The sequence below is a fragment of the Ursus maritimus genome, unplaced genomic scaffold, assembly GCF_017311325.1.
Source record: "Ursus maritimus isolate PB19 unplaced genomic scaffold, ASM1731132v1 scaffold_20, whole genome shotgun sequence".
In the NCBI taxonomy this organism is placed as follows: Eukaryota; Metazoa; Chordata; class Mammalia; order Carnivora; family Ursidae; genus Ursus; species Ursus maritimus.
This window is the reverse complement of record NW_024424453.1, coordinates 50,302,769-50,327,916: the sequence shown is the minus strand read 5'-3', so window position 1 is coordinate 50,327,916 and position 25,148 is coordinate 50,302,769. Positions and strand designations below refer to the sequence as shown.

General features: G+C 42.4%; 1 protein-coding gene across 1 annotated transcript in view; it reads right to left on the bottom strand.

Moving 5' to 3' along the window:
* The window catches only part of SCN11A (sodium voltage-gated channel alpha subunit 11), an 80,099-nt gene that overhangs the window by 43,165 nt on the left and 11,786 nt on the right, over nucleotides 1-25,148 (bottom strand). The window contains exons 4-14 of the mRNA XM_008710137.2: nucleotides 24,616-24,744; nucleotides 23,223-23,326; nucleotides 18,497-18,670; nucleotides 17,682-17,745; nucleotides 13,005-13,146; nucleotides 12,255-12,452; nucleotides 11,250-11,423; nucleotides 8,440-8,569; nucleotides 7,162-7,400; nucleotides 3,349-3,531; nucleotides 963-1,331 (exon numbers count right to left, since the gene is read on the bottom strand). Of these exons, the coding sequence (XP_008708359.2) occupies nucleotides 963-1,331; nucleotides 3,349-3,531; nucleotides 7,162-7,400; nucleotides 8,440-8,569; nucleotides 11,250-11,423; nucleotides 12,255-12,452; nucleotides 13,005-13,146; nucleotides 17,682-17,745; nucleotides 18,497-18,670; nucleotides 23,223-23,326; nucleotides 24,616-24,744 (1,906 nt within the window). The remainder of the gene's footprint in view (nucleotides 1-962; nucleotides 1,332-3,348; nucleotides 3,532-7,161; nucleotides 7,401-8,439; nucleotides 8,570-11,249; nucleotides 11,424-12,254; nucleotides 12,453-13,004; nucleotides 13,147-17,681; nucleotides 17,746-18,496; nucleotides 18,671-23,222; nucleotides 23,327-24,615; nucleotides 24,745-25,148) is intronic.

The following is a 25,148-nucleotide window of genomic DNA, read 5'->3' as shown; positions in this document are numbered from 1 at the left end:
AATTCCAGCTGTGGATGTTTGCTCAAGCTTTCCTCTGTTTGCCAAGTCCTCCTTGCCTCTTTAGTGCCCTTCTCAAGTACTGTATCTTCCACATATCCTTTGTTAACACTTTCTTCCCACTTCCATTCATTATATTCTGCTCTTCTGAACATTTGTATCACTGTCTATCTAACATTGCTGATCAGGCACATAGGATAAAGCCATTGTGTGCGTGTGGATGGTTCAGTATATTTGCACGATAACTCCAACTTGACTCTGAAGACCTTGTGCTCAGGTATCCTGTGTGTCTTCTGTCTTTTCATACCCTTACTGGGTACCCAATTAGCTAATAATATCTATGTTTCCAGCTGCAAGTGACAGACTCAAAGCAACTTACACAATAAGAAAATGTAACTTAAGAAGTTTGAAAATAAAACGGAAGGACCAATTATGACATGAATATATAGGTCTGTTCCCCCTTTTCCCTCTACCTTCCTCAGTGCTGGCTTTGTCTGAGGCTAATTCTTATGCTTGCATAATGTTTGCAGTTCTATCAGGAATCATAGTCGTAAAAAGGCCCAGAGAAAGTAAAAGGACCATTGTTTTTTAACTCATTCCCTTCTTTTTTTTTCTTAAGAACAAGAAACCTTTCTCACTAGATGTCCCTTTACAACTTATTGACCAAATCAAGTCACAAACCCCTACTTCAACCATTCACTGACAAAGAGAATACAATTATCTTAGAATAATCACCTGGTATAGAATAGATATTGGGGCATCAGTCAATACAAGCACTATGTGACAAGAAGGTTTTGTTTCGTGCTTTTTATATTTTCCTCAAGTCAAATTCAAATGCAGATTTTTAATATCATAAAACATTAAATGTATATTATATTTAGAATAATAATTACCAGTGACGTGTTACAAAAGAAGCTAATACATTTGTGTAGCCCATATATTAAAAAAAAAACTAAGACACTCACCACAAGTTTTCCTATCACCATGATCAACAGAAAGACAACAATGCACAGTGCTTGATTTGTTTCTTGCATACATTCCCACATGTTTTCAATCCATTCCCCACAGAGGATGCGGAATACCACCAGAAAGGAATGGTAGAAATCCCCCATATGCCAGCGTCGTAAACATGGGACTGTAGGGCCACAGGATGTTTTATTGCTCCTCACAGAATTGAATTTAGAGCCAAAAACCTGCGTGCCAACCACTGAGAAAATAAAGACCACAATAGCCAAGACCACAGTCAGGTTTCCCAGGGCTCCAACGGAGTGGCCAATTATCTTTATCAATGTGTTCAAAGTTGGCCAGGATTTGGCTAACTTGAAGACCCTCAGCTGTAAAAACAGACAATAAGCAAAAGTGGAAGAAAAGCCAGTTAAAGACAAATTCCATTTGTTCAGCTATATAGTAAATGACATGCTCCCAAACCACAGCATTTATGATTTTCAAAAATCTTTTCAAGTTCAAATCCATCCTAAACATAATCATCAACTCTCTGGCCCATGATTATACCTATATCTACTTTTTGTTTTAAAAATAGAAATATTTTGTTCTAATTTTTGTTAAATGATTAAGACTTTGAAGTCATAATGATGAAATTAAGCATACATGTTTATTGCATAAAGTGAATGTTTTGAAATCCTATATAATATACCAAGGGTCAAAAAAACTATGGCCTGAGGGCCAAATCTAGCCCATTGCCTGTTTTTGTATGGCCTGAGGGGTAAGAAAGTTTTACATTTTTAAATGGTTGGAAAATAATCCAAAGAAGGATATTTCATCACACACAAAAACTGTATGAAGTTCAAACTTTTGCACCTGTAAATAAAGTTCTATCGGGACACAGCCACACCCATTTGTTCTCAAATGTCTGTGGCTACTTCTGTGCGACAACAGCAGAGCTGAGTGAATTCAACAGAGACCATACAGCTTGTATGAAAATACAAAATATTTACCATCTGACCTTTTACAGAAAAAAATCGCTGACTCCGGCATTATATAATTCAGGGCACAAGTTTGAATCTAAACTTCCTAACAGTGGTAAGAGGAATACAGTGTTTTACACCCAGGAGAGAAAAGGCAATCAGCTACACAAAACATACACACACTTCTTTCAAAAAGAAGTCTTTTCCATGGAATTTTACAGACCCTGTGGGAGACCACACAACAACTAGTTTCATAGGTTATTTCTTATATTAACTTCCAGCATAAACCAATGGTTTCACTCCAAAGTACAATCCTGTTAAGTATCAACTATTTGGGGGAAATACTGCAGGTCAGTGAGACCTATGGCCCAAGAGAAGGAACAGCACTGTGTTCTCAGAAGGTAGCTTGGGCCACCTCAGGGAGAAATCACAGTTCTGTTATACCCAGACAATTCCACAGAATTCCTTTCCCTCAGAGCATGGCTGAAATAAGCCTAAACAATCATAAAGCAAATGTAATTTTGCTCACCTGAGTGCCAATGAAACTTTAGGAGAGCAACTTAATAACGTCTGACTTTGAGCAGTGTGATCACCTAACATATCTCAAATACAAAATGTAGGCTTAGGTAACTGAAACAAACGTTTTAATCTGTAGGCTTAGAAATCCTATCCCTGCCAAAAGAAAAAGTAAAGCTCTGAAAGAGGACCAAAGTCACCTTTTATGGCTTCCCAATCCCCCGGTCAGATGTGGATTCCCTATAGCTTTTTATCTATATCTCTCATGGGGTTTGTCACACACTCTACTTTGCCTCATTTCTGGCCCTGTCTTGTCTCATCTCTAGATGGCAAACTCCTTGAAGGCAGTACTTTCCTCGTCTTTGAGCGCTCCTTCAGGTCAGCTCCTCTTAAGTGCCTCTGCAAAAGTCACCAGAATGCCTCCATGGTCAGTGGATGGAGGACAGACAACGGGACAGGAATGTGGCACTGGAAGCAGTGAGGAGGAACCTACAGAGACAGCGTCTGCCAGCAGCACCCGGCTCCCTCCTGTACTCTGCAGTCTTCACCCCCTTGGTGATCCCAGATGTGAGGGTGCCTGGCTCAGAGCTCAGGGATGAGTGGTGGTGAAGAGATCATGGGAGGGGGTTACACTAAGCAAAGAGCAGAATGCTGACACCAGAAAACACCATGTTGAGTCAGACTGCCTAAGGGGTCATCTTGGGATAGGGGAAATGGGGGTTCAGCTGGGAGGAGACCTCCTGGAACTCCCGAGTATGCAAAACCTGGGTGGGAGGAGGAGCACAATTTTGATTCTCAGGTTAAGGTAAGATGAGTTAAAGTAATGCAAAATAGCCACTGAACTCAGTCAAGACTCTTGTCAATCCTGGCAGCTAAGGTATTCAGTAAAATAAAACAGTAAGTGCCTTACCACTCTTAAGGGACGGAAAAACAGCAGACTTTTTTTCCCTACAACTATACTGTTCATCACATCTGCAAAACTCAGAAGAGCAACGATGCTGTCAAAAATGTTCCAGCCTCGGCGAAAGTAGTTGTAGGGATCAAGCGCAATAATTTTTAGGCACATTTCTGCCATGAAAATGCCAGCGAAAACCTACAGTGAGACAGGGAAGAATGAGAAAACGAAACTACCTCTCCTTGAAGATACACTTCTAAGAAGGGTCCAAGGGAATTGCAGAGGTTACAAAGAAATAAAGTGCACTTTCATTTACTGTGCTCCTCTCCCCCCTCCCCACCATAGCGCCCATTACAATATTAGCAAGCTCACAGACATCAGGGTGGAGAATAAATATTATTTCCCAATGCACAACTGGCTTCTTGATAGAGGACAGAGCGATAGAACGTGTTAAGTAGTTCCTCCTCTAAGTTCCCTTTAAAATGCCAATAAAAACTCCCCTATGAGGGAAGGGGCAAGATACATAACAGCTCTGAAACCTGGAGATAAATATCCTCCATAAAGCAGAATCAGGAGGAGTTCACCTAACCACTTACTCTCAACACCTTGATCAGAAAAAAAAAAAAAAGAAGAAAGAAAGAAAGAAAAAAGAAAAAGAAAACATTTAAAAGGGGCCCAGAGCAAAGAATTGAAAAACACTGCTAGGAACCGGAAAACATCTTTAAGCAACTCAATATAGGCTTACCCTATATGATGAATATCTTGGGATAAACCCTAGATTGGTTATGGTTGAAAGGAGGGTTAGTGAGTTGGAATATAATCTTAAATCCTATAATTCACTCACAGAATGCAGGATTCATTATTCCAGAACAAAATACCAAAGAATTAAAAGGAAGGGCAAGAGTTAAGAAAGTGCTAAACTATGTGATTTCCGTGGGCACAAATAAGTGTTTTTGTTTTTGTCTTTGAAAATTAGATAAATACAGTCTTAAAAACATTGCACAATGTTGAATAAGTGGTAGCCAAATTCAAAACTAAATCTATCATCTACGTCTTTGTAGAAGATAAAACAAAGCATTTCTTCATAGCAAACAGCACATTCTGACACAGACACAACTAAATAGATATGAGAAAACAATAGTATGAAAATAATAAGGTTATATAAAAAGATTGTCAGTAATAAGACTCTCCTTTATAGTTCTGGAAAAGAAAAACAACTCAGAAATGATTTTTAAATCTCCTTATTAAAAGTAACAGACGATCCGTTTTTATAAATAATTCGATGACTTACTATTTATTTTTAAAATCCCTAAAATAAAGTGACACAAGTTAAAAAAGGATAGGCAAAGACAAATCCAAGATAGACAAAGAGAAAAGAAACCAAGGTGGCAAAGAAAACCCAAAGCTTGTATCTATCTCTTCCTTTTAAATATTGTTATCTACCTCTGCCCTGAGCCACAACCAGTGCCTAAAAGCATGAATATAACCTATTGTAGTTAATTATGCTGGACTGATCCCTGTCCCCTTTTGAGCTCCTCCTCCCCTTCCTGTCTCCTTCAAGCTTTAGGTATCTAGCCCTACAGCAAAACCCTACATGCCTTGGAATCATTGGTTTTGCAATCCAATTCAACTGCTATTCATGGCTCCTTGGGAGCTCAATGTACTCCCCTGAGTCAAGCAATACCAAAGCCTGGAGAGTGTATTTTCATGTCCAGTCCAACAGAACTGCACAGGCCAGCTGAATCCTGGTCCACCTGTCAGAGGAGGGAGGTTTGGATGCGTTCTTTGGAACTCAAGGCTCCAAATCCTCCCTCTACCATTGCTATGGGGTTACAGTAGATGAGGTGGCTGCCACCTTTGTATTGTGTGTTAATTTATTTTTTTAAAGATTTTATTTATTTGAGAGAGAGAGAGTGAGAGAGAATGAGCTGGAGGAGGCGCAGAGCGAGAGGGAGAAGCAGACTTCCCGCTGAACAGGAAGTCCCACGCGGGGTTCCCTGGGATCACAGCCTGAGCTGAACGCAGCTACTTAACCAACTGAGCCACCCAGGCGCCCCAACGTATTGTGTGTTTAGGGAATGGGGCACATGGAATGGAAGCACAGGCTACAAGGCCAGTTCTGCCTGTTTCTTGTCAGTTTTCAGGGGCTGGGGCACAGCTGCTGCCTGCGAACTCAGACACCAACGATGTCCCTGTGCCTCCTTCTGTACCACTTCTGGGGAGAGTGAAGAAGAATGTCACTTAATTATCCAGCTTCTGACTGCAAAATGCAGCTTCATGTCAACACTCAGAACATCTAGTCAGTGGGAAATCTGAGAGGGTGGCTTTTATCATTTCCCACAGCTGGATCAGTAAATGAAGGGGATGGACCGACCACTTTTGCAAACTGGGAAGCCCTGCCTAGGGATATGACTCTGGGTTCTTTGGGTATTCTCTGGAACTTATCTAATAACTCCATCTACCAGGAGGTGCTGAAAGATGGGTCTGCTGACTCTGCTGAGACAGGAACCTGCAGTCACAGCTTTCTGTCTCCAAGTGAAACAACACTGTCAACCCATTTCTGGGATACATCATTGGGAGATAGCTGAATACCCTGGCCTGGAGCCCAGAAGATACCAGCCTGTTAGAAGGTGCCATGTGTGTTAGGTTTATCGTGTAGCATGAAATCTAATCTGACCCACACACACCTACAGAGCACTTCTTCCCAAGGGCAGTTTGGGGAAGAAACTTAAATGCAGGCTGTCTGTAAGGAGAACCACTCTGGCCTTGCACTGTGGTCCCGCTGTATCCCTGCTTCTCCTGAAAAGGACGTGGAATTGAGGGTGACCTCCAACATGTTGCACAGAAGCAGCTCTGTGGACCAACTTCTGATTCAATAGGTATAATGGGTTCTGATCAGTGTAAAATAATTCATTAAAAAATACATGCATACATATGGACGAGAAATCCTCTGTAAAGCTAAAAATGATCATCTTTGCTAATAGGACCATAGGAAATGAGTTTCTTCTTTGTATTTCCCTTATTTGTACTTTTCCTTATTTTTAAAATTAAAAAAAGCGTGTATTGCTTCTTAAGTTGGAAAAATAAAATAAAACTTGAAGAATAAAGTTAGATACTCTGGTAAGATTAACTCATTAGCTAATTAGGGTAGAACATTTAGTGGGTAATTTTTTGTTATTTCTGATATTTGGGAAACTAATTAATCCTTGGGGGGGGGAATGCCTTCTCCAGGAACAATAAATTGAACAGTTCATGGGAAGTCTGCTCTCCTATCTTTGTTTTCCCAATTTAACTGGGACTAGATCCATCCAATGAGAAACATACTGAAAGAGGCTCAAGTCTGGAGGCCCCACTACCACTCCATAAGCTCTGCACAACTCCTCCTAGGAAAGTACACCCCATAGCTGCCAGGCCCTGACCTGCCTTTCCAGGAGGAATAACACCTAGTAATGACAGTCACATTATTTTGTGACAAATGATGTCATCCATATCACCGGGGACCATGGGACACATTACCAGGGTCTCTCGATATGGTTAACATTTTCTCGATCATCCCAAATGGCTGAACTTTTAAAACGTCTGCTGGCTTCTGGCTTCCCACTGGATGACTAAAGCGATGTCTTATCATACCAGAGGGCCAACACAGGGCCCATGGAAAATTACTGAACTGGGGAAAAACAAAATCCTAACAGTTGTCTTTTCCCTCTACTCCACTTAATGGGAACAAAGACTTAGGCTAGGTTAGGCCACTCACAACATGTTTAGACTTTGAAAGAATTATAATTCACAGTTTGAAATATTTTTATATTTTAAAAAGTCTAAAGTTACCAAATTCCCTATATACAACATAGACTCAAAACTCTGGTCCATGTTGTAATGATCCATGGCCAAGAAGATAGTGTTGATGATGATGCAGATGGTGATGGCCAGCTCAGTAAACGGGTCAGTCATTACGGTTCTTAGGGCCTTCTTAATGCACAGCCACTGGGGGCTACAGTTCCACACGAGGTATCTGGATGCCAGGTTTCCCCCACATGGGAGGCAAGGCTCCTGTGATTTTTCTTGTTCTGGAGAAGGAAAAGGAAAGAGCAGTTGAGTAGTTAGCTCTGAATCCATCTGGCTGCTGTTGGCCTGAGTGCATTCCTTCCTCCCACTTCCTTAGGGTCTCCTATGAACAACCTGATTAGCCAAGAAGGGCACTGATGGGTGTAGTTGGAAAGGTTTCCCATATACAACTTTCATGTGGTATAGCCATGTACATCTAGTCTTTATACGTGTATTAGGCATCTGGGAGCTGGGTTGCACTGCTAGAGATAACAGATATGGAAGCCAACACTGGATGTGAACCCATAAGAGAGAGAAATATAAGAAATGTTCATTCAAGGCAGACCATGGTGACAGCTATAACAGAGGTACACAGAGCCACCAGGGCTCAAGGGAAGGAGAGGTGTTCAGGCAGGGGCATCTATATGCATTGGAAGAAAATGTACTCTCCAGCTGGTTGAGTTCAGGTGATAAGGCCGCTGGACCCCCGATTTCCCTGGAACCATTTCAGGGTCTCATACAAGACAAATGAGGTGATACAACAGGCTCAAAAGTGCTAAGGATCAATCTGACCCCATCCTTGTAAGGACTTGAGTCCTGCCTTTGAACACCAACCCCTTAGCTGGGTCCTGGTTACCTGCTGTTAATGAGGCCCATCAGACGGTTCCAGCCTATCTACATAGGTGTTCCATTGTCCATGCCAGATTCCTAACTCTAACTTCAATGACAACTGTCACCTCTGGAAACTTCGGTGTCTTCTCTTCTTTGGTCACTATCTTTGTCACTGAGACCTCCTGTGACTGCCTGGCCTGATTGGGAGGTCCTGTCTGTATTCTTAGTCCCAAGTGCCATCCCAAGGCTAACCGGTTCCCACACTACCCAAGGGCCAACTCAGGGTGGGCTCACTTCTTCCAAGTCACTTAGCTCACATGCTCCAATGCGGCACAAGAAGTGACTCTGCAAGAAGTACAGGGGGCTTCAGAAGGCTTCTGGGGGAGGAGAGGAGAATGGAGGGACATCACTGCAGTTCAGCTCTCCCTGGGGCTGGGAGACAGAGCTTACCCTGCATGGTGATGGTGAGAATGCTGACAGCGCTCAGGGCCCTCTGTCTTTGGAAGGGGTCTCCGTGCTCATCAAAGTAATCCACTGACAGATTCTGGGATAGTCGTTTGGTTTGCTCTAGGATGTGTGGCTGTAAGAGAAGGCAGGCATGGTAGACCTTCAAAGCAAAGGGGCTGCCTTTCCTCAAAACTTCACAAGCTACTTTGTTTCAATGCCACATGCCTCAAAGACACTTCATATCTTATACAGGTCCACTCCCATTTCATGGCACACTGAAGGTTCAGTTTTTGTATTTCATATTTAGTAGATAAGTACAATACAGTTTGACATTTCTTATGTATGCACATTTCCAGGGTCCCAGCTACAGAAAATTTTCTTTCTCTGTGATTTATTCATTGTCAACAAAGGGCAAACAAAATTTTACAAAAACTAATAAGCAACTGTTCAGGGGACAAAAGCAATAAAAAGTTGAATTTAGAAACAATGTTTTTGAGTGGCAGAAGTGGGGGATACATTTAGAAGTGTGGTTTGGGGCCAGACAGTGAAGTACCTTGAATGGCTGCCTAAACCGATTTTGAAACAGTCAGTAATTAGAAAGAACAGCCAAAATAAATACAACAAAAGCTATATAGTAAACCTCAAGTACTCTTTCAGGCTGTGCCCAGGAGCTTGACTCTCACCTTACCTGCAATTCTAAAGTCTCTGGAGGTGAACAGATATAAATCTTCAGATACCTAGAAAACTATCCACAATGACTAATTTCCCCAAAGTTCTGACCAACCAGGGCCTCAGAGGGAACTATCCCTTGTGATAAGCTATTTTAAAGGCAACCTATAGTCTTTCTTTAGCTATTTCTCTTTTGGTTTAGGGAAAAGTCTTCTTAATAGCTATCTGGTCTTGGTCTATTGTTTCGTGAAATGAGGAAAAACCCTCGAAATATTAAAAAGTATTTGCATTCTCTTCATATGCTATGACCTGACATTAAAGAAGCCTCTAAACCAAGAGATCTGTCCCTGTCACTCCATCAGAGAACTGCTCACAGTAGTGGATGAGGTCTGTCCACCTACTTCTGCAAAGATCCCCAGACCCCCTTCCCCCACCCTACCCTCAGATGTGCAGAGCCCCCTTCTGACCACTTCAACTCCTCCTTTCATCTCAGGAAGGTGGATCTAGACATTATTCTGTGGTCTGTATCTTCAACATTTTCCTCTCCTCTGAAGTGTCTCTCCACAGTTAAAACATGTTTGAACATCCCCCACCTCAATGATTAAAAAAAAAAAAAAGGCTTTTTTCCTACTGCACATCCCCCATAGCTTCATTTCTGCATATCCTATGGCCTACTCAGTATCCCTGCTAGGATGCCCAACAGGCATTTCAAACTTGCCCTGTCTGAAACTAAACTTGCCCTCTTCCCCACCTCCAGGACATGTTCCTTTCCTGTCTCAGTAAACTACCCTCTATCAAGTTGGCTACCCAAGCCATCAACCAGATATCTTCCCCACCCTGTACATCTAGTTGACTGCTGAATCTTATCCTCTGGAGATCACTGCACCCTGTTATTCTCTCTTTATCCTCCTGCCCTAACCAGAGTTTAAGCCCCTGTCGCCTCTTGGATTACTGCCACAGCTTCTTCTTAACTGGTTGCCTCCAATTCTGTCCTAGTCCCATCCTGTCTCTTCAATGCATCTAGGATTTCAAAACTGTCAACCTGGTTGTCACTCTTGCTTAAAAGCTTTCAATAGTGCTTAGCCCTTGCTCTCTGGTGAACCCCTGAGCTGGCTTCAAGGCCTTTTGTGATGACCCCATCTTGCTGCTATAGGCTCTTACCACCCACCCTCCAGCTGCATCACACACACACATGTGCGTGAGAACACACACTCCCAAGTGTTCCACTGGATCATGTTCTCCTGCTCTCCTTTGCCTCCATGCCTTTGTATGTGCTGTTCCCTCTATCTGTGGTGCTCTATTCACTTCTTACCAGAGGGTGAAATATTAATTCACCCTCTCGGCGCAGACACTTCTTCCTCTGAGAACTCTTCCAATCTATGGCTCTTCTCCCACTCCCACCAAGTCTGGGTTGCTTGTCTGAAGCAGATGCTGCTGTTGGCTGATTCTGTATGTCCCTGGGTCCTACCTAAGGGCTTTCTCTGGTGACTTGACCACCCTCTGCCCTAATGCATACCAAGTCAGAAATCCAGGAAAATTATTATCTCCGGAACCCAGCAGTCTGGAACCAATGATGGACTAAACTTGGTGTATAAATACTCTAGTGCCCTCACTCCATGGAGATTAAATTTCAACCACCTTCAGTGGTAACTGGCTTGATAATGAACCTTAATTGGCCACCTTCTCTTCCATGTATCTTTGTTCTCTCTCCTCTTGGTGCTTCCTGGGATAACTTCCCAAATAATCTACTTGCACTCTAATGTCTCAGGGTTTCCTTTGGAGGGAACCCCCACTAAGACAATGCTCCTTCTCTGTTCTCCCATAACAATCATGTCAGTCATCACACTAAACAATAACTGCCTCCTTTTTAGTGTGTCTCCATCAATAGTTGTCTGTTTCATACATCTCATTTACCCCCAGTACTTACCCCAGTGCCAAGCAGATAGTAAACACTGTCAACACTTCAAATAGAAGCTTGTAAATAAATGGGTAGTTGAATAAACACATGGATGTGGGAAAGTATGCACAAATAGATGAACATGTAAATGAGTAAATGTATGAATGAATCCTTTCGAGTAGACTGACAACTTGACCTGTTCCCCTAACAGTGCTATAGTATCATTAATTCCTGGGCCAAGACTTGCCTTTTTTGTGGAATCTTCATCAGAATCCGATCCTGGAGGCTGGTCCTTTCCAGAGTCTCTCAAAAAAAAGGACTTTCTTTTCCTTTTACCAAAAAGCTTTCTCTTCTTTGGGGAAAAAGATGATGCTTCAAGGGAATTAAGTGAACTTCTATCAATTCCCATGGCAACCAGAGCCTTAGAAAGTGAACAAAAGCAATTAATAAACAGATTATACCTCCCCATAGAACGCTGCAAATGACCTGATCTTTGTGAGCATTCTCTTCTCTCTTCTGGAAGCATCATACCATTTCGATTGCTCAACACCCACTTGGAACATGCTAGCTTTGTTACTATTTACCAGAGGAACATATTCTGTTTATCCACAGAAACTGTGGTCTCAAAAGCAAAGTTAACTCTTTCATATCTACCACTAACCCTTAGCACAGAGTCCAGTATGTGCTAGGCACTCAATAAATGTTTGTGCCTGATGATGCAGGTATTAAACATGCTGGGCTCCCCACTGACAAATCTCTATGGAGGATGAGAAAGAGTATAAAATATGTTCCTGAAATCTTAGAATTGGGAAAATGATATCAAGGAAACAATGAGAATGGGCTATAAATATGAAAGGAATTTCAGGAAGGGAGAGGTGACCACAGCTGTTGTCCTTAGAGCACCATTACTGTTTTCCCAAACCATCCCAAGCAAAGGCCCTGAACACATACATTTCCAGATTCCCATAAGAAATCCTACAGCAGAGCCTTAGTTTACACATATGTACATTTTGTCCTCTAGCCTGCAGTCTGGGGTCTGCCCTAGAAAGCCCGGGTTTCAGAAAATCTAGGGTTCCCTGTTGTCAAGAGATCTGTGCCTGGATATCATAGTGAGAGACAGCAGCAGAGCCAGTCTTCACGGGGCTTAAATTCTCCAAAAAGGACCAGTAGAGAAAGCTCTGAGACCAAATCTCATGGCCTTTGCAGCCCCGCCCCAAAGCAGACCCCACTTTCTGACACTGCGTGCCCTTACCTCCTTCTCCTCCTTCAGCAGCCGCTGGGCTTCCTGGAACATCTTCTCCTTGGCCTCTGTCTCAGCAGCTACATTTCTGTTCTGTTCCTCATAAGCCATGGTGACAACAGCCAGGGTTAAGTTAATCAGATAGAAAGAACCCAGGAAGATGACCACCACAAAGAAGAAGACTGAGTAGAGCCCTGAGGCACGCAAGGTCTGCAAAGGACAGAGCACACACTTGCCTCTAAAACCTTTTTCTACAAAGGGGTGACTGTCACCTCAAGCAGACATGATACAGTAGCAACCAGTCCTCCCCCAGCACTACTTGGGTCAGCTGCCCACAGCATCGTCTACAGCCTCCCCTCACCCAGTGACTCCTGGCACCCATCAGGGATCAGATGCCATCTCTGCATTCCCATGTAAGATGTGGTACTTTGTTATGACTTTCTCAAGGGTAGTTGCATTTTAGAATTTAAAAGGCAGGCGAGAAAGGAATGCTTTGTGAAAACTGAAGCACCGGAGAGGGCTAATATTTCTAGGGAGAGGAGATGGTTTTTGATGTTTCTAACAGAATATCTAAGGTAGAAGTTAACAGTACAACTATTGAGGATGACAAACTGATGACAAAGAATAGATGGTAAGTTATGAATAAATGACAGAAGGATAGATGAGCAATAGAGAGGGAGGGAGGAGTGGAGGGGTGAGGGTGGGAGAAAGGAGGGGGAAAAGGGAGTGGGGGAGGAGAACGAGAGAGAATAATTAGATAACCTGTTGATAAAGTTTCTCCCAGGAATCTTGGGTCATAAGCCGAAACATGGCAAGAAAAGACCAACCAAAGTTGTCAAAATTGGTATAATTATAGTCAGGATTCCTTTTGGTGTGTTTGCATTGAAAATTTTCAGAACAGGCACTAGATGGAAACAAGGGAACAGAGGAGGAATTACATTCCCTGCAGGCCAGCTTCCCTCCCACCACCTACCCATCCCAGCCAAGACACCGGCTCTTCTGAGGGCCACGGACTCATACGGGGAAGTCCTGGGTGCAGAGTATTTGTAGAGGAGCCATGCCCCACCTGCCAAGCCTTCCAGCCTATCCCTTACTGGGGGCACTCACTGACTCTTTTCAGATGGATTGATCAGTAAGCTCATATTAGCAGTTTTTCATTAAAAATTAAGTGCAATGATACAGTGAACAATTAGTGGTAATAAAAGGCAAGAGAAGCACATATGTACCAGTGCACCTCTTTTGCAATACATATATGGGAGTGTTCTTTGACTATTCTCTTGCACCTTGCTTTTTTCATGGGACAATATAGCTTGGAGGTCTTTCCACACAAGCATACAAGAAAATATTTCTTTTCATGTCTTATAGTTCTATGATTTATTTAATTGCTCTGCTAATGGTGAACATTTAGGGTTTCAGTTGTTACAGTCTTTTGTTCTTATAAACATTTGGGCTTACCTTACAAACAGATCTCTTGCACATAGGTCTTCACCCAAATCACCAAGGCACACATCATTAAATGTATCTACCACATAATACTAAGGTCATGTACTTTCTCCATTTTTGATAAATACAGTATTTTGATCAAAGTAATACATGCACGTGGTTTAAAAATCATGTGGCACCAAGAGGCTCGTAATGAAAACCATTCCATCATTCTTTAGCCATCATTTACACACTGCAAAGTCAACAACTTTCAACTCTTTTATGTACATATCTCTAAAGGTAACGTTTATGCTGATATATACCAACTTTAGTCCTTGGTGATTAAGTTCGTGCTAAGATGAGGGTTAGCTCCTCAACATCCTATCCCACTTCATCACTACTTATATCCCTCTTTCCAGAAAAATACTGTGGCCTGTGTCAATGGCTCTCTGGGGTTGGATATGTTTTTCTTGGCTCTTGTGTGTTGCTTTTTCCAAGTTTTACTTTCTCGTTTTTTCTGGTACAAATCTCAAGTGACTTCTTAAGAAGACTGGGTGATCTTTGCGTATGTGAGTAAATCTTTATTCTACCTTTACAGTTGATTGATAGTTTGGCCAGAAGTAGAAATCTGGTTTGAAAATAATTTTTCCTTAGAAATATGAAGGCACTGCACAGTTATTATCCTGTGTTGCTATTGTGAATTCTGATGCCATTTTGATTTTTGTTCCTTTGTGGGTGACCTTTTTCTCTTTGGTTTTAGAATCTTTTCCTTGAAAGGCCACAATAATGCACTTGGCATGGACCTTCTTCATTCATTGTGTTGGGCACCTTATGGGACACTGAGGGACTTGCATCCTCAAGCTCAGGAAAATCCTCTGTATTGTGGCATTGCTGATTTTCTCCCTTTTGTTTTTTTCTGTGCCCTATTTCAGGTATTTCTGTTTAGTCAAATGTTGGGACTTCTGGATTGATATTTGTTCTCATGTTTTCTGTCTCTGTTTTTTGTTGCTACTTTCTGGACTATTACCCCTACTTGATGTTTTAATTCTATTATTGATTTTTCGTAATCACATTACCAAAAAAAATCTTTCTTGTTCAGTGACTGTTCCTTTTTCATAATGAGCTATTTTCATTTTTATGTATATAATATTTCTCTTAATTTCACTGAGGACCCTATCTAAAGTTTTAAAAGTCGATTTTGGTTCTCTCTGAACTCTTGTTTTGTCCACGGCTCTTATGGCCTGAATGTTTGGTTCCTCCCAAAATTCATGCATTGCAATCCTAATCTCCAGTGTGATGCTGTTGGGAGGTGAGGCCTATGGGTGGTGATTGGGGCTGGAGGGCAGAGCCCTAATGATGGGATTCGCAGCCTCATAAAAAAGACAATAGAGAGCTCCCTTTCTGCCATATGAAGATACAACAGAGAAGACTACCACCTACATCCAGAAGAGGGCCCTCATTAGAACCCAACCAAGCTAGTGCCCCGATCTTGGACATCCAGCCTCCAGAGTGGTGAGAAATAAATTTCTGTTGTTTATAAGTCACCCAGTCGGTAGCATTTTATATAGCTGCCTGAACTACGATAATGTTCATTTTTCCTGTTTCTTTATCTCGACCCCCTTTATGCCAAAGTCTTTCTTCAGCTATCTGGTGTGTTCAGTTGCATTTAATCAGAGGTCCTGACAAGTTGATTGGGAGTTTGCTTGGTGGGCAAAGTAGTACTCAGTGAGTGGTAGGCTTGGCGTTAGGGTGACTCAGAAGGAAGACATCCACTGTGCCCTCTTCCCTACCAGACCTCAGTGAAACCCTGTGAAGCCCCAGCACCCTTATCTTCCAGGAATCTATTGGGGATGAACCTAACATACTTGATTTATCTTACTTCCTAGTCACCATTCAAAATATTAGCTTGTTTTGCCCAATATTCCCCTGTCTGGATATACCTTCCCGTCAACCTATACAGGTGATTAAGTCTCTCCTCCAGTGTTCCCATCTTGACAAAGACATCACCAGTCACTCACCCCGGAAGCAAGAGAAATACCTCTAACAGTTTTCTCCCCTCAACACTTCCCACCATCCTCCCACACATGCACTTATGCACAGTGTACATGCCAACCCCCCTCTTCAATTCGCAATCTTGTTCTTTCTGTCTCCTAAATGTCTTTGGAATTCATCCATCTATTTCTCATCATCTCCACTGCACTGCTTCGTGACTTTCATCTGTATCAACCTAGTCTTCTAAGTGGCTGCCTCATCTACTCTATGCATCCATTCTCCACATAGCACCCATAGTGACTTTTACAAACAACTAATCTGCTCAAGTCTTGTTTCCTTCGTGATCAACGTCAAAATCCTTGGCACTGATGGGCTACCAGGTCTTGCAGTGTTAGTTCTTGTCTCCTGCCTCTCTGCCTAACAAGCTGCTGGGCTTCTTACTGCACCTGATCTCATGTCCTCAGGCCCAAAGCCTTCACCCTTACTATTTTATGGACTTAAATTGTTCACTCTACCTCCTTACCTACCACTTTATATCCACATTGTGGTCACCAGTCAGTTGGTTCTCAGGGAAGGAGGCAGCGAGTAAAGGCTGAAAACTAGGCCTGGGCCCTGGACAGACAGAGAGCTGCCCCTGAAGGTGACCTCAGACCTGCCATCTCCTTGGAAACTACTGTGTTATGATCAGTGGGGAAGGTCATGTACTAGGAGCCAGTCTTCTATAAAACTCCTGAGCTTTGAGACTATGCCAAGACTAGAGAGCTATGATCAGCACACAAGCTTAGAGAGATAAGGACACAATAAGGACCAGCTGGAAGCCAAGGCTACTGTGTCTTTGTATCCAAGTGGCCCACCTCACCTTGGATTTTGCCTACAGCAACTACCTGTGTGGGATGAAGGAAGCACTGTATGTAACAGCTATTGGTCCCCTCATTAAATGAAAGCACTGTAGATGCAGTGCATCCTGTCGTGGATCATTTTATAGAACCCAGTAATCCTTGTATTAGATTAAAGACTATGATGTCTTGTGAGTTTGACTAAATCTGAACTTATGAGCATCCCAGGTGGCATTAGAGGACACGTCCCTCATTTTACAGACAGGGTTATGCCCTCTGTTCAGTTTCTCTCAGTACTTACATGTCTCTCTTAAAACACTCATCACACTTTCAAGGAGTCAAACACACTTTCTCTCCTTCCTGTGAGATACCAGATTCAAGAGGGAAGTGATCTCTAGTTCATATTTGCATTCTCTGGGCGTAGCACAGAATTTGGCATGCTATCAGCCTTTGATACATATTTGTTATTGAGGAACAAATTTAGCCTATTTTATCAGAGTGACTAGTATATTACCTTAATTTGAAATACACTCACTAAATCATCCTGAATTGAATTTCTCACCACAGAGAGCACTGATACTCTGGAAGAAAGAAGGGTATCCCTAAAGGGCCAGAGAGCTATGAGCCGCTAGGGTGAATGCGTATGAACACACATAAAACTGTATATGAAATTAGAGACAGTGGTGATCAACACATGAGCAAACAGAGGAAGATTCTCAGATAGTCTTGCATCAGGTCCATGCCACTGGACAGGAAATAAGGACTCCCTGGGGCTCTCAGTCATAACGTTCTTCTTACCCTTTGAAAGTCTTGAATACCCACTGCACAAAGTCAAAATATCACATTTTCAGTAGGTTTTTTCAGCTACAAATTCAACATGACTTGGGGGAGAAAGTTGCTCTAAACACTTGGAAATAATTATTATAATATTAATTATAATTAAGTGTATCATTTTATTATTAATTTTAGAATTAATTGGTTAATTTTATCATTAATAATTATAATCATGAATTATTAATAACTTAATGCACATTTAAACTAGACACCTAGACACATGAAATAATCAGTACTGTTTGCCTACTGCCATCACTGCTTCCACAAGTCATTAGATGAAGACTGTTTGCCACATTACCCCAAAAGGTCCACCAGTGCTGCGCTTGGGAGGAAAATGGATATATGAACCTCTTACCTGTTACCCATCCAGGTGCCACACATTCTGAATTCAGAGGAATTTTTCTTTTCAAAGCAATTGTCTGAGAAGGAATGAATCATAAATTCAGATTTTTTTAAAAAACTGAAAGGAAAGAGAATAGCAAATATGCCAGATTTGCTTGAAACAAATGGCTTGGAACCCTCTGAAATGATCAAAGTGGACTGCCAGAGAGGAACCAGAGCATAAGCCCTCAGGAAGGAGCAAGAGACAAGGAGGGAAAGGAAGAAGGTGGAGGAGGAAGCAGTGACACCAACATGTCCCCCAGGCTTCTCAGTGCATAAAACTGAACCAGAGTCCATGCCCAGGGGAAGCTGGACATCAGCCCATGAGAAGCTCATAAACCAAGACAGACATGGAGAGGGGTTAGCCACATGAGGTCCCAGACACATGAAATTGCTGTAGGGTTGACCTCAGTGTGGAGAGGATGCAGCAGAAAAAGAAGTAGTATCATTGGAGAAAATATCCAAAGAGGAGGGCTGGGAAGTTGCTGGACCAATACAGGCATTCTGAAGACTTCTGCAAAACATGACAAAGAAGTGGGCAGATCCACAGGGGAAGGGATAGGAGCTGACACCACCTGTGTGGATATGGCTGCAGGCTTTGCCTTCTCCATGGAAACCCAAAGAATGAGGCAGTTCTCTAAGAAACACATCTGCCTGCATGAGAACCCTGAATGGATGAAGTCATCCTTGCTCCTAAGAGACTCTGTAATGCAGATCTATAGATAGTATGAGTGATGACAATAAAAGTTAACCATGCACAGACCAAGGCATGAAAGGTGGAATATTTACCATCAGGGTTATCCATATTCTTACAGTCATTATGGATACATCTCTGGTTCAGACTTCCCATGAAGAGCTGCTGACCTACCAGGGCGAAGATGCTGAGGCAAAAGAGGGTCAGGATCATCACGTCAACAAGCTTCTTCACAGAGCGCAGCAAGGCCCCAACAATGACCTTCAGACCTGGGGAGGAGAAGGACAAGCCCCCACTCACACACACAGCAGACACAGGCAAGGGGCAAGGAGGGAAAAGCCAAGGCATCAAACGTCACCCGACTGCAGGCTGGAATCAGAAACTGGCCTGGCCTAGGATTCTGATGCCATGGGTTCTGGTTCTAACTCTTTCTGAGAAGTTGTATGATACTGAGTAGTCCATCAGTCTAGAGCTCAGCCTCTTCATTCTGCCCTGTGTCTGCCACAGGGTTGCTCTGAAGAGCTAGTGGGAAGACTCTGAGTAGAAACATCCCATACAAACAACTTGATTACAGTTGTGCAGACACCTCACAGCTGGGGTTTCATGCAGCACCACAGCCAAAATGAGGCTACCCTAGAGGAGATAGACCTGTATTTAACATTCAGTAGTCACTACTTACTACAAGGTATGCAAAGTGCCATGAAACAGTGCTAAATTGGGGGGCAGAGAGCTAGAAGGAGGAGCTTTGTCTGGACCCAGATAATGAGAATATTCTAGGTAAAAAAAAACTCAGATTACTACTTATAATAGGTTTTTTTTTAAATTCAAGAAATATTTACTAAGCACCTACTGTGTCCATGGCACACTGCTAGGCTGCCAAGTTACAATATAAGAAAGACATAACCTTGTGGTACAACGGTAAATGTTTAAAATCAACTTTCTGGGGTTGCTGGGATGGTGCAGTCAGTTAAGCATCTGACTCTAGATTTCTGCTCAGGTCATGATCTCAGGGTCATGAGATCAAGCCCCGTGTCAGGCTCTGCACTCAGCATGGAGTCTGCTTGGGATTCTCTCTCTCTTTCTCTCCCTCGGCCCTTCCCCCTGCCCCTTCCCCCACCCCCGTTCTCTCTCTCAAATAAATAGTCTTTTTTTAAAAATCAGCTTTCTGTGTGGGGGGAGGAGTGTGTGTGCAGAGAAAGTCCCATCTATAGCATTTACAGATTTCTTTGCTGAATTATGTAGTGTAGATCCCTTTTCTCCCTCCATAAAGCCCTCTCACCCTAATGGTTTCAAGCTAACACATGACATCCCTGGATGCAAAGCTGGAAAAGGACATGCACAATCTGCTGCTGAGGAGCCAGAAGAAGTCAGCTCCAGTACACCACTGAGTCAGGGGCTCTGCTCTCAGCACAGCTGGAGAGATAAACAACCAGATATGACTTACAATGTGTGAGATGACACAAAGTGGCATCGTTTCAACTAATCAGTGTAAACCATGACTGGTAGACTTGAGAACAGAAAGTGACACCTAATGGGAGTCCAAAGCTGCAGCAAATGGCCCTTCCACAAAGTGCGATGCCACATAAGGAGGAGGCTTCAGTATAAGCTGGGATATTCACTGTGTCCCAGCTGCAGCCAAACAAGCAGATGCTTCAACCTCATCTACATCCGACTCTCATCTATAACAACATGCTTGAGTCTTCTCCAAAGCAAGAGGATCTGGCTGAGAGAAGGTTCTGATTCCTGAATAATTTTTCCAAAGTCCCTTTAAAGATCATACCTCACATCCTTACTTCCAAATGTATCCCGGGATCTCATGTGTTTCATGGGAAAAAATGGAGACTATGTTCACCTGCTTAGAGATGAAGAAGGAAACACTACAGCTGCTAAGTGACTGCCTGATGTATATTTTGCCCATTGGAAACACAAGGCACAAAAGCCCTAACTTTACCTGGGAAACCAAGGTCCAACTTGCAAAAGAGGAAGGAAAGGAGGAGAGGGACAAATTCTACATAAAGTGTCCTTGGCTGCCAGTTTATCACCATTTCTGAGGCCTCAAAAAATAACCCACTGCCTCTGAAAGAATCCAAATTGCCTAGAGTTTTGGTAGTGGAGCTAAGAATTGATAGAAGAGATTAGAAGGGAAGGGAAGAAGAAGGGGGGAATGAAGGACTCCAGAGAGGGAATATTTTTTAATAAAGATGTTTTAATGTAAAGGAAAGAGGAAGGAGTGAAGAAGGTATGCCATAATAACCTCATTTTTTATAAACTCCAGTTCATACTCACAACCCATCTTAGCTTCATCCTGATTCACAGAACACCTTCCTTACATAGCTTCCAGGATCCACCTTTCCCTCTTATGTTCTGGTGTCTCCTGCTCATCCCTTTTGCTGGTTTCTCCCTTTCTCCCTTCACCTTTAAGGTGGTAGTGCCCTGGGACTCAGTTCTTGGCCCTCTTCTATTTTTCATCTAAGCTCACTCTCTTGGTGATCTCATCAGATTTCATGACTCCAAATATCATCTATAGGCTCCTGATTTCCAAAATGATATCAACAGCCCAAGCTGCTGCCTGGAACTCCAGACTTGTAAACCTCATTACCTACTTGATACTTCCATTTGATGTCTCACAGCCATCCCAAACAGAACACGTCCAAAGCTAACTCCTCATCTGACCCCCAGATCTGCTCCTCTCACAACCTTCTCTATGTCAGTCTGTGATGACTCCATCCTTCCAGTCACTCAGGACAAAAAACTTGACTCATCCTTGACTCTTCTCTTTTGTTCACATCACACAATCAGCCTATCGGGAAATCCTATTGTTTCTACCTTCAAATTCATAAAGTCAGACCACTGTTTAACAAATCCTCTACCACCATCTGATCTGAGAGCACAACCATCTTTTTTCTTGGATTATGACAGTGGCCTCTTGTGTCATTTTGGGTTCTCTGAGAAGCAGATACTCTGGAACCAGAAGTGCAGGAGATCTGTTGGGTGACATGCCTGTGAAGAAGAAGGGGAAGCGAGTACAGCTGGCAGGGAGAGCCTCAGACTATGACACAGGACTGGCACCTGGGAAAGGAGAGTGGTAAGGAAGCAGGACTGGGCAAGAAGAGACTCAGACTATAGTGCCACTGTGAGAGAGTCTCAACCAAGCTCTCGAGGAGCCCCTGAGCTACAGTCCTTCAGGACTTTATCCTTTAGGAATGGGCCTGCTCTAATCCCCCTGACATGCAGGGAAAGTGTGATCTTGGCATGAACATGACTGCAGTTGTGAATCCAGAGATGTGGCAGCTGGGATCATCAGTCAGCTATGCTCCCTGCAGCAGGAGATCTGAGTGGCACATTTTCGTGGTGATCACCATGCCTCCTATCTGATCTTTCTGCTTCCACCTTTGCTCCCCTGCATTCTATTCTCCATGCAACAGACAGAGTAGTCCATTTAAAACCTGTCCAATTAGATGAATGGATAAAGAAGATGTGGTGTATTATATATATATATATATATATATATATATATATATATATATATATATATATATATATATATATATATATATATATATATATATATATATATATATATATATATATATATATATATATATATATATATATATATATATATATATATATATATATACACTCAGCCGTAAAAAAGAATGAGATGTTGCCATTTGCAACAACATGGATAGACCTAGAGGGTATTATGCTTAGTGAAATAAGTCAGACAGAGAAAGACAAATACTGCATGATTTTATTTACATGTGGAATCTCAAAAACAAAACAAATAAACAAAACAAAATGGAAACCATAAATACAGAGAATAAACTGGTGATTACCATGGGGGGTAAGAGGAGGGGGATGAGCAAAAGGGTGAAGGGGGGTGGGAGGCACAGGCTTCCAGTTTTGGAATGAACAAGTCATGGGGGCAAAAGGTACAGCATAGGGAATATAGTCAATGGTGTTGTAACAGCATCATATGGTGACAGATGGTAGCTACAATTGTGGTAAGCACAGCATAGTTTATAGAATTGTTAAATCACTATGTTGTACACCTGAAACTAATGTAACATTGTGTGTCACCTCTACTTCCATAAAAACAAACCAAAACAAAACCCCCAGATCATGTGACTCCTCTTCTCAAAGCCCTCACCTGGCGCCCATTTATCTCAGAGCAAAGTTCAAGTCCTCCTAGTGGTTATGTGCCTTCCCTTTTCCTATGTGGTCCCACCTCTACCACCTGGCCCCTCACTCTGTCTACTCAGCCCCATCTATATTTTTTCTATTCCTATGTCCCTGCACTACTGGCTGTTGCCTGTGTGCAGAACACTCTTCCCCATATATCTACTTATGAAACTCCCTCACTGCCTTCAAATCTTTTCCCATCTCCCCTCCCCAATGACACCTATTCTGATTACTCTCTTGAAAACTGCATCCTGCATCCCTGGACCCCTGCGACTTCCAGTAGCCCTCATGTTGTTTACTTTTCCTTTTTATTTTTCCATGGCACATATCATTTTCTAAACAGGATAGTTACCTCTTAATTATAGTTATTGCTTAGTGTCTGTCTCCCCACCCCAACCCAGAATGTAAACTCCACGAGGGCAGAGACCTCTGTCTGTTCACTCACTCTTATGATACACCCCAAGCAGCTAGCACAGTGTCTAGACATATGCTCAAACACACATTTGTTGAATGATCAAATAAATGAGTAAAGCAGAATTTGTTTGGTTTTGGTTTATATGACATCTTGAGAAAATTTTAAATATAAAAGGACATTCCGCCTGCTAAGAGGCAATGTTGAAAATCAGAGTGACTTACCCGAAACCACTGAAATTGCTTTTAAAGCTCTGAACACTCGGAAGGTACGCAGGGATGACAGACTGAAGCCGCTTTCCCTGACTTCTGGTACGTATGTTGCAAACCTATAAGACAAAGCACAGGAAAAGTCTGGGCCTATTCAGTCCTGCAGCCACGCTGTATATCTCCACAAAGGCCACAAATAAACATGGGCCCTGTATCTACCATGGTGAAATCTGGGGCTTTGCCTTATCAGCCTCACCTTCATCTCAGGGTCTGGTAATATCATTCTCTGTTGCTGTGGACTACAGATTGCACAGGATGCTTGCTAATTTTTATATTTGGACATAGATGAGGATTCCTTGAAATAGTATGCAGTTGTGGCTACATCCATTGATAACAGAAATCAATCGAAACACTTATTAACGACCAAGATCCAGGCCCAGTGCACTTCCCTAAGGTCTCACCATGTGGCCAAGCCCTGAAGAAACCCAGGCAGTCTGACTCCAGAGCCCTCATCACTGCACTACACTACCTTTCAATAGCCAGGAGCACCCAATCATTGAATTTCAAGTGTAAAACTCCGATATTAATAGCATCTACTTCAAAGGGCTTTCGTGAATATTAAATAGGAAAGCATATGCAAAGTGCTTAAAACAATGGCTGGCACAAACTAAGTAATGTTAGGTTTATTATTATTGTGCTGGCAATGGGCCATGGCTCTTCTTGTTCTTTATTTTGCTGACTCTGTTTCATCATTCAGATGCCAAACTGATGTCTTTTCCTTCAGGAAGAACTTCAACTCTCACCTCATGTCATATACAATATACATAATAATTAACTCAAAATGGACCATGGACTTAAACATAAAAGCCAAGTGTATAAAACTTCTAGGAGAAAATGAAAAAGAAAAAACAAAAAACTCCTTGAGAGCTTGCAGTAGCCAAAGATTTTTAAGACTCTGTGTTTCCTCCTACACATTCTGACAGCCCAATATATGCCCAATTCCTGTCCTAGCACTCACCCTACCAGATTGTGATGGTTGTTAATTTTCTCTCTTCCCATCTGGACTGTGAGCTTCAAGAGGGTGAGAACCATGTCTATTTGTTTTGTTTTGTTTGCATTATCACAACCCCTGTATCTTGCACAGAACTTGGCCCATAATAGGCCAGTGTTTGGGAAGTGAATGGCTGAAGGAATGAGAGCATGAATGTGGCCTAGAAATGGATTCATACTGGTGGCCTCTGGCCAATTGGCTGCATGGTGCTGTTCAGGGCCAAGCAACACTGCACTCAGAGCTCTAGGCATTATTAGGACACAGTTACTCACGTGGACCCCCACAAAGCCCTGGTGGAAGCCAAGGAGATTCTTTCCCACCCTGAGTTTCCTCAATAAACATCTTTGACATTCTTACGCTGTTACAATGACAATGGAGTCCAGCCAGTTCCATGGATCTCGAAGAAAAGAAAACTCATCCAGAATAAAACCTCTTGCCAATATTTTTATCAAAGCTTCAAAAATATAAATCCCAGTGAAGACATACCTATAAAGCAAATCATTCAGAACAAGTAGGAACATGATAAGTGATGTGAAAAGCAGAGAGCCCATCCGTCTTATCTGGCCACTATGCAGTTTTATTCCATTTCAATGTGACATTTAACATTCTTATTTTCAGCAAACCAGAGTTCAGAGTGGTAGGTTCCTTACGCAAGTTCTAGTAGTTAGAATATCTGAGAAACAGGCCCGCAGATAAAATTGTAAAGCTGCTGTTCAATGCCAAGCTCTACAGCCATATTTTTGAGAGTCGTTTTAGCCAACGTGGGACCTTAGGACTAGGGGTTGTTACTGCTATTTTATCACCACTATTCTAGCATTGTCATTTTGACGTACAGAAGAGGACGGTGGCAAAGGAACAAAGAGAATAAATGACAAGGCTAAAAACTGGAT